Source organism: Macaca fascicularis, chromosome 18 (assembly GCF_037993035.2).
Source record: "Macaca fascicularis isolate 582-1 chromosome 18, T2T-MFA8v1.1".
Classification (NCBI taxonomy): Eukaryota; Metazoa; Chordata; class Mammalia; order Primates; family Cercopithecidae; genus Macaca; species Macaca fascicularis.
In genome coordinates, this window is record NC_088392.1 from 57708875 (window position 1) to 57723244 (window position 14370).

The window sequence follows — 14370 nt, forward strand, 5'->3', positions numbered from 1 at the left end:
TTAGCAATGGCGTACACCTGTAATCCCAGCTATTCGGGAGGCCGAGGCATGAGAATTGCTTGAACTGAGGAGGCGGAAGTTGCAGTGACCTGAGATGGCACTATTGTACTCCAGCCTGGGTGACAGAATGAGACTCTGTCTCAAAAAAATATATATATATAATAAAAAACAACTTTAACATATATAGAAGCTATCATAAAGGAGCTGTTCTACATGCTCATTTTTAGAGATCAAACTTACTTGATAAACTTAATTTTATGATTATATAAAAGGGCAAAAAAGGCCGGGCGCGGTGGCTCGCGCCTGTAATCCCAGCACTTTGGGAGGCCGAGGCAGGTGGATCACGAGGTCAGGAGATCGAGAGCATCCTGGCTAACACGGTGAAACCCCGTCTCTACTAAAAATACAAAAATTAGCCAGGCATGGTACAGGCACCTGTAGTCCCAGCTACTTGGGAGGCTGAGGCAGGAGAATGGCGTGAACCTGGGAGGCGGAGCTTGCGGTGAGCCAAGATCGTGCCACTGCACTCCAGCCTGGGTGACAAAGTGAGACTCCGTCTCAAAAAAAAAAAAAAAGCAAAAAAATCTGTTCTGAGAGCCAAGAATACAGCAAAACAGGCAAAAATCCCTGCCTTGATAGAATTTACATTTCAAAGTAGGACACAGATAACTAAAATATAGAGCATGGGAGAAGGTGCTAAGAGATGTGGGGGAAAAAAATAGGTTTATTAGGATTTGACCAGAGAAACAAGACCATTAAGAGGTATTCACAGTGGTGGGCTGGAGCTGGCTAGGACTGGACTGAGAGAACTATTAGCATCTTCTCTTCTCTCTCCTTCCCATTCAGTGATGTGACATTAGTGGCTTGAAATTGGCCGTAGTCAGAATATTTATACCAGGGAAATTGGCAAATGCTACAAATTAGGGTTTTTTGGGTTTTTTTTTTTTCTTCCAGAAAGCTGGTTGTTAAACATTTATCCACATACCACACGTAAACATGTGGAATGGCTTATTATAGGCACTTATTATAGGGATTTGCCTTTATGCAAATGTGGGGGCTGGTTAAACAGTCTATATGGACACTATTGCTTCTGTGTCAGGCGCTGGTGCCTGCAATCAACAGGGCAGGTAGTCAGGAAAGGAAGATGGACATGAAGTTAAGGGAAGCAAGATGGAACCTACACAGCTGAGCTGTAAGCCAAGAGGATTGACTGGAATTCTTATGGAACTCTCACTGTCTCTAAGCATCCAACTTTGGTGATGCGGAGGGTGGGAGGAGGGATACTGAGGGAGAAGCTGGCCTCCTTCACCATGAAGCTAAATACATCCCTCACCTAAGAGTCTGAAAAACTAGAGGAAGATCCAGCTAGAGCTAGAGGAGTTGTCAAGGGTCCAGCAACTGCCATGTGCTCATCAGGCCAACAGGTAGCAACAGTGCACTGAGCTGCGCCAGTCTTCTAAGTGTAAAACAAGATGGTGGTTCCTTCAGTTCTGCCAGGTCACTTTGTCAAGGCGTAACCTGGTTTGGTTTAGTTCAGCAAATATTTGTTGAGTACCTATCACATGTCAGGTTCCTATGTGTCTGCATGTGAGACACCTATCTGTGGCCCATGTGACTTCAGAGGTCTCCAGGAAAGAGAATCTGGGAATAACTCCAGCTCAGCTAAGTTAGCACAACACTCATCCACCATGGTTAAGAGAGGGAATAAAGAGTGTCAGGGGAGGGGAAGAAATATACAATAGGATTGTCAGGGAAGGACTTAACAAGGAGGTGACATCTGAGTAATTATATGAAGGAAGTGAGGGAGCAAGCTCTGGGGATTTTATGGGAAGAGAGTTCCAGCCATAGGAGATGGCAAATACAAGGCCCCGAGTTGTGGAGCAAATGAAGAGAGTAGCAAGAGGGGAGCTCAATTTGTTTAAGGAGTGGGGTAGAGAGAGGGAAGGGCTTGTAGGACATTCCAAGACTTTGGCTCCTCCTCGCTGTGGCATAAGTGTCCATTGGATGATTTTTAAGCAGGGGAATAACAAGATCAAATGAGTCTTAGCAGGATTATTCTGGCTGCTCTATTGGGAATACACTGAAAGATTGACAAATGCAGATTATGAGGTTATTGCAGAAATCCGCAGGGGAACTGAGGACAGTTCAGACCAGGGGAGCAGCAGTGAGGATGGTACAGAGAGGTCAGATCCCAGGAATATTTTAAAGGTGAAGTCTGTGGAAATTTGGGCTGGATGTGGAATATCAAAGAAAAGGAGGAATCCAGGCCAGGCATTGTGGCTCACGCCTGTAATCCCAGCACTTTGGGAGGCTGAGGCGGGCGGATCACGAGGTCAGGAGATCGAGACCATCCTGGCTAACACAGTGAAACCTCGTCTCTTCTAAAAATACAAAAAAATTAGCCGGACATGGTGGTGGGCGCCTGTAGTCCCAGCTACTCGGGAGGCTGAGGCAGGAGAATGGGACACGAGGAGTTCAGGGACATGAGGAGGAATAAGCAAAAGAAACTAAGGGAGTGAGCAGAGAGGTAGGATAAGAACCAAGAGCTTGGTAGCCTCCGACTCCAGTGACGGAAGAGGGAGGAGGTGATCAGCTGAATCAGGATGCTGCAGACGGGTCAAATTAGATGAGACCTGAGAGCTGATTGTTGGATTTACCAAAATGAAGGTCTTTGGCTACCTTGTTAAGGACAATTTAGACAGAGTGGAAGCCATAAAAGCCATACCAGCATGAGTTCACATGAGAATGAAATAGAGAAGGTAGAGACAATGAGTACAGACAATTCTTTTGAGGTGTAAAAGGAAGGACAAAAATGGAACATAAGCTGGAAGGCAGAATGGGGTGAAGGGTTTTGGTTGTGGTTGTGGTTTTGGCTTTGTTCGAACTGGGAGAAATGATAGTATGTTTGTATGCTGAGAGGAATGATCCGTAGAGAGGCTGGATTTTATGAAGGACAGAGGGAGGGGACAATTGCTGAAGCAATGTTATTTTAGTAGGTGTGAGAGGATGAGATCTATTCCACTGTGGAGGGGTTGCACTCTGAGGAAAGTTATTTTCATCCATAGAAGACCAAGCACTTGAGGTCAGCAGACTGAGGTGGGTAGATAGGTAGGTGTGGGGGTAGGGAGACTGGAAGTTCTCTTATTATTTCTAACCTCTCATTTCTACATAAATAGGGTTTTGGGAGAATTAAGTAAGTTAATACATATGAACACATAGAAGAGGTGTAGTGAATGTTAACACCTATTAGATATTATTCCATGTTAGTCTGGGTGACCTAATTTGTTCTCATGGTTTCACTGACCTCCTATCCTTAACCTTCACATTCAAAATCCAGCTCCTGCTGGATGTATCTCAAAATCAACTCATTTAGAACTCAATTCACTTTGTTCCTCCTAGAGAAAATCTATCTCCTGCAAGCTTCTCTCTGTTAATGGCTCCTCCCCCTACCTGGGCACATCACTAAGAACACCTGAGTTTTCTGGACCTCATCCTGTCCTTCATATTCACACCTAAGCCATATCAAGCATGACTCATTTTTCCTCCTCAACATTTTGGAAACCCCCTTCTCCTCCCCACCCATCATCCCTACCACATTATCCTTTCAGACTCTCAGCATCTCTCTCTTCTGGACTTTGGCCTCCTAACTGGCTCCTTCTGCCAACATGACCCCCTCTTCTGTATGTACAGAGTGGTCTGTCCAAAATGCAAGACACCATGTCACTTTCTGGGTTCGGCCCTTCAGTGGCAGCCTATAAGCTACAAGAGTCGATGCAATCTAGACAGCATGGCGCTGGAGGTCTTCCCTCTGTATTTATAACTTTGCCTAGTTGTTGATCTCCCGTCCCCTCCAATCTTGTACTTGATATGCCAATTATACCAAGTGTTTACAGCTTCCTTGCACATCCCTCCCCAAAGCTACATCCCCCAAACAGTTTTGTTTTGAGACAGTCTGACTGTCACCCAGGCTGGAGTGAAGTAGCATGATCACAGCTCACTGCAGCTGTGATCTCCAGGGCTCAAGTGATCCTCCCACCTCAGCCTTCCCAGTAGCCAGGACTGCAAGCGCACCACGATGCCTGACAAACTTTTTTGATTTTGATTTTTTTTTTTTTTTGTACAGACAGTGTCTCACTATGTTGCCCAAACTGGTCTCAAACTTCTAATATCAAGTGATCCTTCTGCCTCGGCCTCCCAAAGCACTGGGATTGCAGGTATGAGCTACTGTGCCCAGCTTGTCTGGATGACTTTTATAAAACAAAATAACATCTAAGTCTCTAATTAAACCCATGTCAATATATCCTGCATAATCTTTCAAAAGTTTAGCCTCCACCACGTCATTACCCTGTTCAGAGGCCTGCAGTGCCTCTGGGGTAAAGGACAGACTCTGAGGACAGACTCCCAGGCGTCCTCACGATCTGGCCCCTCTGCATCTCAGTCTTATCTCCCCATGCCACACCCTCCTGAACTTCTGCTCTGATCACCCTGTTCTCACCCTCACCTGAACACACCTTCCTGAGCCTCTGCCCCAAGAATGCTTCCCGCTCCTGTTATTATATAGTTATGATTCACCTTCCAAAGTCCAGGCCAATGCTAATCCCTTCTACGAAGACTTCCTCCCTCCTCTGAGCATCTATAGCACCTATTTTTGCCATATTTTGTCGAAACTGCACTTATAGATATGTTATCATTTTCCAGTAAGTTATAAGTTCCTGGAAACAGGATGATACCGCACCCTTTGCCCTATATCCATAGTTTTTACCCTACTGCTGGTCTGAGAAAATATGATTTTACTAAAATATAATTTTGATTTGTTGGAAGTTTAACAAAAGCTATGTTTTAGGTAGTATCTATCTATATGGTTTATTGTAAATAACATTTCCTTTTAATTCAGTAATTTCCCACATTCATGTGGTTCTGTGCTTAGCTTTTGGACTTCTTATTGGGTGGGTTAAATTTATAACCAACCTTTATTAAATGCCTACTCTGGGCAAGGTATGCAAATATGATCTTTCAGACAAGGCATTGACTCTTATGTCATTTGTCTTCTAGAAATCTAAAGTTTCATGATTATGTTATAAAGGCTGCTGTTCAAATCACTAGAAGGACATGTAGACATTGTGATAGTATGGGTCAAAACAAGGAAGGGGGGCTGGGCATAGTGGCTGACACCTGTAATCCCAGCACTTTGGAAGGCCGAGGCAGGTGGATCACCTGAGGTCAGGGGTTCAAGACCAGCCTGACCAACATGGTAAAACCCCATCTCTACTAAAAATATTTTAAAAATTAGCCTGGCGTGGTGGTGGGCACCTATAATCCCAGCTACTTGGGAGGCTGAGGCAGGCGAATTGCTTGAATACCTGGGAGGTGGAGGTTGCAGTGAGCTGAGATCATGCCACTGTACTCCAGCCTGGGCAACAGAGTGAGACTCTGTCTCAAAATAAAAAATAAAAATACAAAAATTAGGGCCGGGCATGATGGCTTGCACCTGTAATCCCAGCACTTCGGGAAGCCAAGGCAGGTGAATCACTTGAGGTCAGGAGTTCGAGATCAGACTGGCCAACATGGTGAAACCCCATCTCTACTAAAAATACAAAAATTAGCCGGGCGTGGTGGCATGTGCCTGTAGTCCCAGCTACTCGGGAGGCTGAGGCATGAGAATCACTTGAATCCGGGAAGTGAAAGTTGCAGTGAGCCAAGATCAAGCCATTGCACTCCAGCCTGGGCGATAGAGCGAGACTCAGTCTCAAAAAAAAAAAAAAAAAAAAATTAGCTGGGTTTGGTGGCTCGCATTTGTAATCCCAGCTACTTGGGAGGCTGAGGCAGGAGAATGGCTTGAATATGGGAGGCGGAGGTTGCAGTGAGCGGAGATCATGCCACTGTACTGTAGCCTGGGCCACAGTGAGACTCTGTCTCAAAACAAACAAAAAAACTAGGGAACGGGACCTTGAGTTTCATGGACCCTTGGGTACAGCAGGTTTGCTCTGAGAAGTAGCAGAGAGGTGGATATTCTCTTCTCCCTTTTGCCCCTTTATGATCCTCTACACTATGTTGAAATACTCCTCTGCTACTGTGTCCACACCTTTCATTTTCCAAAATATATATTCTGTTTCCCTTCGGTTCAGCAGACATATATTGAGCAACCACTGTTTCAAAGGCATGGTAGAAAGCACTGGTTTCCTGATTCATCTATTAATGCTACATATTATTATAATAATGTATAATATAGATGTATACAGTCTATAATATATGGATTTCTATATGTATATTTTTATAAGCAGAGTAGAGTAGCAATTTATAAGAGAGAGAGGTTCTAAAGTAAATGTTACATGAACCCCAATGAAAGTAAAAGTACTCTTAAGAAGTCCTGGCCGGCGCAGTGGCTCACGCCTGTAATCCCAGTACTTTGGAAGGCCGAAGTGGGCAGATCACCTGAGGTCAGGACTCGAGACCAGCCTGGCCAACATAGTGAAACCTTGTCTCTACCAAAAAATATATATATATATATATTTATGCAAAAATACAAAAATTAGGCAGGCATGGTGGCATGCGCCTGTAATCCCAGCTACTCAGGAGGCTGAGGAAGGAGAATCACCTGAACCCGGGAAGAGGAAGTTGCAGCGAGCCGAGATTGCACCACTGCTCTCCAGTCTGAGCAACAGAGCAAGACTCTGTCTCAGGAAAAAAAAAAAAAAAAAAAAAAGTCCTTATATAGCCTATAAAAGCTCCCCATAAGAGGTACGAAGGACATGAGGCCACCTCAGGAAACAGCCAGTTAGCTACAGCACAGGAGACTCATTCTGGGGTTAACATTTCTTAAGAGAGAAATTGATGAGTCTTTGCTGTGTGTATGTGCTTAAGTGTGTGTGCCTGTGCTTTTTTCTAGGGCAAACAAAATTATAAAGATGTGTGCACCAAGTACAATAAATCATGGTCTCTTTCTCCTTTCCCGGTTCTAATTGCCCCAATAAACCCGCTCCCCACTCTCCAGTCTATCCTATTCCCCCGCTGTTCGGTCTTTGAATGGTCGATGCGTAATGTCACGGTTCTAAGCTGCCACCTTGTGGCTGTCCCGCGTGTGTGTTTTAAGCAGCCTCTTCAATGTGCCGCTTGCCTGGCTGCATTTGTAATTTGATGCGGTTCCTTTTGCTTTCTGCGTTTTTGCTTCCTTCCTCCAGAGCTGCTAGTTGTCCTGTGGTAGATTCACGAAACTGGATTACACTTGACATCATTCAGGATAACAAGTATACCAAGAGCTTAAAATCATGGCAGAGTTGCACATTGCTTTTGAACTCTAGTAGACACAATTATATTTTTCTCCCGAAATACTTTGTAATGTTTATTTTAAAGCCCCAATATCCGAAAAGCAATAACAAATTCCTTTCCCAAGCATTGATTGGGCACCTATTAGCCACTGCCTTCAGGAGTTCCCAGCCTCATGAGGCGACATATGGGACCATGTAGCAATTGCAAATAATGCAGGTGAACCGCTGTACATTGGGAACCCGGGAAATCACTCTAAAATCTCTCTGAAGGGGTCAGCAATGCCTTCACAGAAGAGTCCAGACTGAAGCTTAAGTCTGCAGGTCAGAAGGCCAAAGTTGGAGACAGGTTAGACATCCCAGACAGAAGGAAAAGCAGCACTATTTTGGTGAGGAAGTGCACACATCATTCTTGGACTTGATCCCCAGATCTTTGCCAGCCCAAACAGCACTCCAGGTGCTTTTAAGAATGTATTTATGCCAGGCACAGTGGCTCACACCTGCAATCCCAGTGCTTTGGGAGGCAGAGGCAGAAAGATCACATGAGCCCAGCCTAGTGATTTGAGACCAGCCTAGGCAGCATAGTAAGACCCTGTCTGTACTACAAATTTTAAAAATTGGCCAGTCATAGTAGCGCATTCCTGTAGTCTCAGCTACTTGGGAGGCTGAGGTGGGAGGATGGCTGGAGCCCGGGAGTTTGAGGCTTCCATGAGCTATGAATGACCCACTGCACTCCAGCCTGAGCAACAGAGTGGGACTCTGTTTCAGTTTTTTTTAAATAATGTATTTAAATATCCTTAAGAGAACCCCTCCCTTTTTACCCAAATAAAATATACTGAACCATAAGGGCTTTCTGAATTAAAGTTTGACCAACCACTGCATTACCCAATATTTGTGCTGTCTTCCCTTAATAGAGTTTTTCCATATCACAACTACTTATTCTAAAGCAATACTAGGTCTTTTCACAGCCTGTTCACTCTTGAAACTGGACTGCAAACCGACACTGATGTCCCCAAGAAGCCACTGAAAAAATGGACTTTTGGTACCTAGTAGCAGAGGACAGAGAGAAGAGGAAAGCTCCTGTTTTCTCTTGTCTCAACAGTACATGCCCACAAATTAGCTCAGAGATGGTAACTCATGGGCAGCAAACCCTTAGGAGCCTTAGACACTATAAGAGGGCCACACCTTGTGGCAAGTGTTATCTGTATAGTAATAACATCCCACAAAAATAAGAAATATGGCTCAAATGTATCTAAAGGTTGGGTGATTAATAAATGATAAATCCATTTAGAGTTGTTAGTGGATTCATAGGACTGTATATATTCCCCAATCAGCTACTCTGAGCCTTCCGCAGAAGACCATTAAAAAATCAGCTACTCATCATGTAGAGAGGTCTGAGAAATTTTGCGAGGTTCAAAATTTTACCATGCTGGACAAGACAGGAAGCACTAGTTTAGTTTTGTACAACACTTTGGTCAGGTTAATGCCTACTCTTCCCTCAGATCTGGCTTTAACTGGGATCTTTTCTGACCTGCCTGACATAACTAAATTCTGCTATTATGTGCTCCATAGCATCGCAGCACTTAACACAGTTGGAGTTTTCGAGTTGTGTGTGAGTGTGGATGTAGACTGTCTCTCTCCCACTACTGTAAAACATCATACGGGCAGGCCTTATGTCTTTCTAATCATTATTGTCTGTCCAGGGTTCAGCGCAGTTTCTAGCACACACTAATAACTCAGTGAATAAGTACGATAAGCTAAAAGTTCCTGTGTCCCAGTCCTAGGAGATAAATCCAGGGATGACATGTCAAAGTAAACCATCTAAAGGAACTTGGTGGCTGGTAGATTTCTCCAGAGAAAGTGGGTCTCATAGGAGAGGAGACCCAGATATGTAGAGGAAGGGAAATGTGAAGCTCATAAATGCATCCTGCCTAACAGCCAAAGTCAGGAGCAATTCCGCCTTTTATGGACAGTTCTGTGTGTTAGAAAGAGCATTAGATTAGGAACTACATAGTGGGTTCAAGTTCTGGATCTACCTACCATCAACCTGGCATGTAACCTTGGATTAGACATCTAACCTCATCAACCGTGAATCGGATTCGTAATCTGTAAAATGGGGATGATGTCGTCCCTATCTACATCATCGTGAAAATCAAGCAAAATGATGGGCCCAAAAGTATAGTGAAATTATAGAGTATTCGATAAATATAAGGGTGGCATTTTTTTCTAAATACAGTAAGTCCTCACTTAATGTCATCAATAGATGCTTGGAAACGTCAACTTTAAGCAAAACAAAACCAATTTTACCACAGGCTAATTATTATAAACAAGAGTTTAGTTTCTTGTGGCATTTTTCTGGTGACAGAAACATCACCAAACTTCTAAATAAAGACACAAAACTCCTAATATTAAACATTGAAATAAATGTGAGCTATACATTTAAGAAATATTAATAAAAACAAGTAACATAATTATTTACCCAATTTTTGGTGAATCAGTGAGTGACAGGGGTTGCAGTAGTGGTGGATTAAATCAAGGAATAAATGCTTGCAAAGCAAAAAATATCACAGCACTTCCTACCACTATGCAGCTCAAAAACAATCACAAACATGGCAGGCTCAGTAAGCGCTTTTGTCCTGCATCATTTATTTTCATGCATGTATTAGTCTGTTCTTACACTGCTATAAAGAACTGTCTGAGACTGGACAATTTATAAAGGAAAGAGGTTTAATTGACTCACAGTTCTGCAGGGCTGTGGAGGCCTCAGGAAACTTACAATCATAGCAGAAAGGGAAGCAAACACGTCCTTCTGCGCAGGGCAGCAGGAAGAAGTGCCAAACAAAGGTGGAGGCCCCTTATAAAACCATCAGATCTCGTGAGAACTCACTATCATGAGAACAGGATGGGGGAACTGCCCCCATGAGTTAATTATCTCCACCCGGTCCTGTCCTTGACACATGGGGATTGTTACAATTCAAGGTCAGATTTCAGTGGGGACACAGCCAGATAATATCAATGTATTTATGATTTTCATATATTTTGTGAATTTTTATTTTACCATCATATGTATTCCTGTATTAATTTTCTAACCCACTTATTTCAGTTCAGGCTCACAGATGGCTGGATTCTCTTCCAGAAGCTCAGGGTGCAGGGTGGGAACTGACCCTGGAGAGGATGTCATTCCATTACAGGGCACACTCACAGACACCCACATGCTCACTCCAAGTGGGACCGTGGAGACATACCAATTAACCTAATGTGTACAGCTTTGAGATTTGGGAGGAAACTGGAGTATCCAAAGAAAACCCACTCAGACATGAGGAGGATGGACAAACCCCACAGAGACAGTAGTCCCCATTGGGAATCAGTTTTTTCTTTTTCTTTTTTTTTTTTTTTTTTTTTGAGACAGAGTCTCGCTCTGTCACCCAGGCTGGAGGGCAATCGAGTGAACTTGGCTCACCACAACATCTGCCTCCTGGGTTCAAGCAATTCTCCTGCCTCAGCCTCCCAAGTAGCTGGGATTACAGGTGTCTGCCACCACACATGGCTAATTTTTGTATTTTTAGTAGAGACGGGGTTTCAACATTTTGGTCAGGCTGGTCTCAAACTCCTGACTTCAGGTGATCCACCCGCTTCGGCCTCCTAAAGTGCTGGAATTACAGGCAGTTTTTCCACATTACAACAAAACCATGTTGAACAAAGTCATGTTATTTGAGGCCCTGCTGTGCTTCTTTTTTATGATTCTCTTCTTCAGCTTCTCCTAATTTATAAAACATTATTTATTTTCTTTTTAACCCTTCAGTTTTCCCTTTTCTTTTTTTCTTTTTTTTTCCTGCACAATCACAGCTCACTGCAGCCTCAACCTCCTGGGCTCAAGCAATCCTCCCACTTTTGCCTCCCAAGTAGCTAGGAATATAGGCACACACCACCACACCTGGCTAATTTTTAAAAATTTTTGTAGAGACAGGGCCTTGCCATGTTGCCCAGACTGCTTGTTTCTATAGTTTTTCTGGATATTTGTTAACTTTTATTGATTATGCATCTTAATAATTACCTAAAATAAACCAAATTTCTTAAAGGCCCCATAAAGACTATTTATCTTAATGCCTTAGCAGCTCAGTGAAACAAGAGCCAATATCATTTCCTACTGTCACAAAGCAGATCAACAAATACTTATTGATTACCCCACTACATGTTAAATGTTAGGTAATACCAAATAAGTAATATAACATCAAAGTTTCAAAAATTTCACAGCCGGGAGACTCCTGGTTTCAAAATGACAGTGTAGAGGTAAGCTGATTTCACTTTTTCCCCAACAGAGTACCAAAAACTATATATACGGCACTGAGATTTTCACCAGCAACAATCCAGAGCTTAGGTCTGAGGATGAGACAGTTTTCAGGGCCTTAGAGAAATGGAAAATCTCTGAGCAGACAACAGGAGAAATGGATTTCTGCATTTGCAATGACCCTCCCCACAGATTCTGCCCAGTACCAAGTATGTGAAAAATCTCTCCCAAACTCACAGTTTCTACAATAGAAAGTGAAACCAAGGTGGTCAACCAGCTTCCCCACTTTCTTGGGTTCCCTGACAGGAGCCCTGTCCTTGCTTTAACCTATGGGAAGCATTGTGACTGCCTGATGACAAAAATATCCCTGAAAACAGGAAGAGACAAAGTGGGGAGACAGGACTACCATCTCCAGCCCTAGGACCTCTGCTCTGTAACTCTGCCAAAGGACATGATAAATCAGAATGGCTGTTCAGCAGCACCACACTGTACGAAGTAAGTCCCACAGGTCCCCTGGGCATGAACCTCTAGCCAGCCTTCTGACACTGTCAGGATTATCCCTTTGGGACCTCCTCCATTTAGGACCAGAAGCACTCTGAGCATTAACTAAAGCTGAGGCAAACCTGGGCTTAAGGTGTCACCTAAAGCTGAAAAGGAAGCAATGATCTGCAGGCAAAGGTATGCTAAGCAAATACATTCAATAAAAAACAAGACAGAGAAAACGGATAAATAATCATTCAATGCAAAGACCGAGACATCCACAAGAAAGAGCAGAGAACCATGACCTCTCCAAAAGGATAAAGCAAAAATCCAGTAACTGACCCTAACAAGACAGCAATTTGTGAGCTCTCTGACCAGTAATTCAAAATGGTAGTTTGAAGGAAACTCAGTGATCTCCAAGATTGCACAGAAAAGCATTTCAGAAATTTATCAGATAAATTTAACAAAGAGATTGTAATTAAAATATAGAAATCTTGGAATGGAGAAATACATTTGCGGAACTGAAGAATCCTTTAGAGGCTCTCAACAGCACAATGAATCAGAGGAAAGAATTGGTGAGCCCAAAGACTGGCTATTTGAAAATATACAGTCAAAGAAGAAAAATGAAAAATAATGAAAAGGAAAGAAGACCACCCACAAGATATAGAAAATTAGCTCAAAAGATCAAATCTAAGAATTATTGGCATTCAAGAAGGAGCTGAACATGAGCAAGGGGTAGAAAGCTTATTCAAATAAATAACAGAAAAGTCTCCAAAACTTGAGAAGGATAAATATCCAAGTACGGGAAGGTCTTAGAACACCAAACAGATTTAACCCAAATAAGACTAACCCAAGGCATATAATAATGCAACTCTCAAAGGTCAAAGGCAAAGGAAGGATCTAAAAGCAGCAAGAGAAAAGAAGCAAATAACATATAAAGGAGCTCCAATTCGTATAGCAACAGACTTCTAACAGAAACCACAGAGGCCAGGAGGGAATGGAATGAAATTTTCAAAGTGCACCAAGAAAAAAACCAAAAAACTATCATTCAAGAATAATGTATACAGCAAAATTTCTCATTTAAATATGAAGGAGAAATAAAATCTTTTCCAGACAAACAAAAGCTGCCAGAATTTATCAACACCAGATCCATCTTACAAGAAAAGCTAAAGGAAGTTCTTCAATATGAAAGAAAAGCAAAAACATACCAACATCCCAAAGAAAACATTTCAAGGCATAAAATTCATGTTAAAATTAAGTACAAAAACAAACCCAGAATACTCTGTTACTGTATTTGTGGGGTACAATCCACTCATAACTCTATTATGAAGCCCAAAAGATAAATCTATTAAAAACAATAATAGCTACAGCAACCTGTTAAGATATAGGTAATATAAAAATATATAATTTGAGACAACTAAATCAAAATGGAGGAGGGGATAGAGTTCAAGAATAGAATTTTTGTGTGTGTGCTTTTCTTGGCCTTTGTTTGCTTCTATTCTTTTACTTGTAATCAAAGATAAGTTATCAACTCTTTAAAATAACTTGTTATATGTGTAAGATGTTTTCTGTAAGCCTCATGGTAACCACAGTACAAAAACCTATAATACAATTACTAAAACTAAAATACAAAAAAAATTAAAATATACTATCAGAGAGAATCACTTAGCCACAAAGGAATACAAAAAAGAAGGAAAAGTGAAAGAAGAGTCTCAAAACAATGAGAAAACAAGCAATAAAATGGCATTAATAAGCCCCTATTAATAATAACACTGAATGTAAATGGTCTAAATTCTCCAACTAAAAGGCATAGAGTGTCTGCATGAATAAAGAAACAAGACCCAACTATATGCTGCCTTCAAGAAACCCACTTTACCTAGAAAGACACACAGATTAAAAGTGAAAGGGTGAAAAAATATGTTTCAAGCAATTAGAAACCCAAAAAGAGCAGGAATAGCTGTTCTTATATCAGATAAAATCAGATGAAATACTTATTTCAGACAAATCAAAGACTACAAAAAAAGACAAGGTCATTATATAATGATAAAGGGGTCAATTCAGCAAGAGGATATAACAATTATAAATATCTATGCAACCAACACCAGAGCCCCAACTATATAAAGCACATTAATAGATCTAAAGGAAGGGCTGGGCATGGTGGCTCAGTGACAGGCTCAAAGTGCCTATAATCCCAGAACTTTGGGAGGCAGAGGTGGGAGTATTGCTTGAGGCCAGGAGCTCAAGGCCAGCCTGAGCTGGGCATGGTGGCATGTCCCTGTAGTCCTAGCAAATTGGGAGGCTGAGGTGGGAGGATCACTTGAGCCTAGGAGTTTGAAGCTA

The 14370-nt window shown here is 42.2% G+C and overlaps 1 protein-coding gene across 2 annotated transcripts in view; it reads left to right on the plus strand.

The window, feature by feature from the left end:
* The window catches only part of GAREM1 (GRB2 associated regulator of MAPK1 subtype 1), a 319538-nt gene that overhangs the window by 290347 nt on the left and 14821 nt on the right, over nt 1-14370 (plus strand). The window contains exon 5 of one of the 2 annotated variants that reach the window (XM_074022666.1): nt 4124-5796. The exons of the other annotated variant lie outside the window; for it this stretch is intronic. Within the exon in view, the coding sequence (XP_073878767.1) occupies nt 4124-4273 (150 nt within the window). The 3' untranslated portion in view covers nt 4274-5796. Of the gene's footprint in view, nt 1-4123; nt 5797-14370 lie in introns of those variants that run through there. 2 annotated transcript variants of the gene reach the window in all.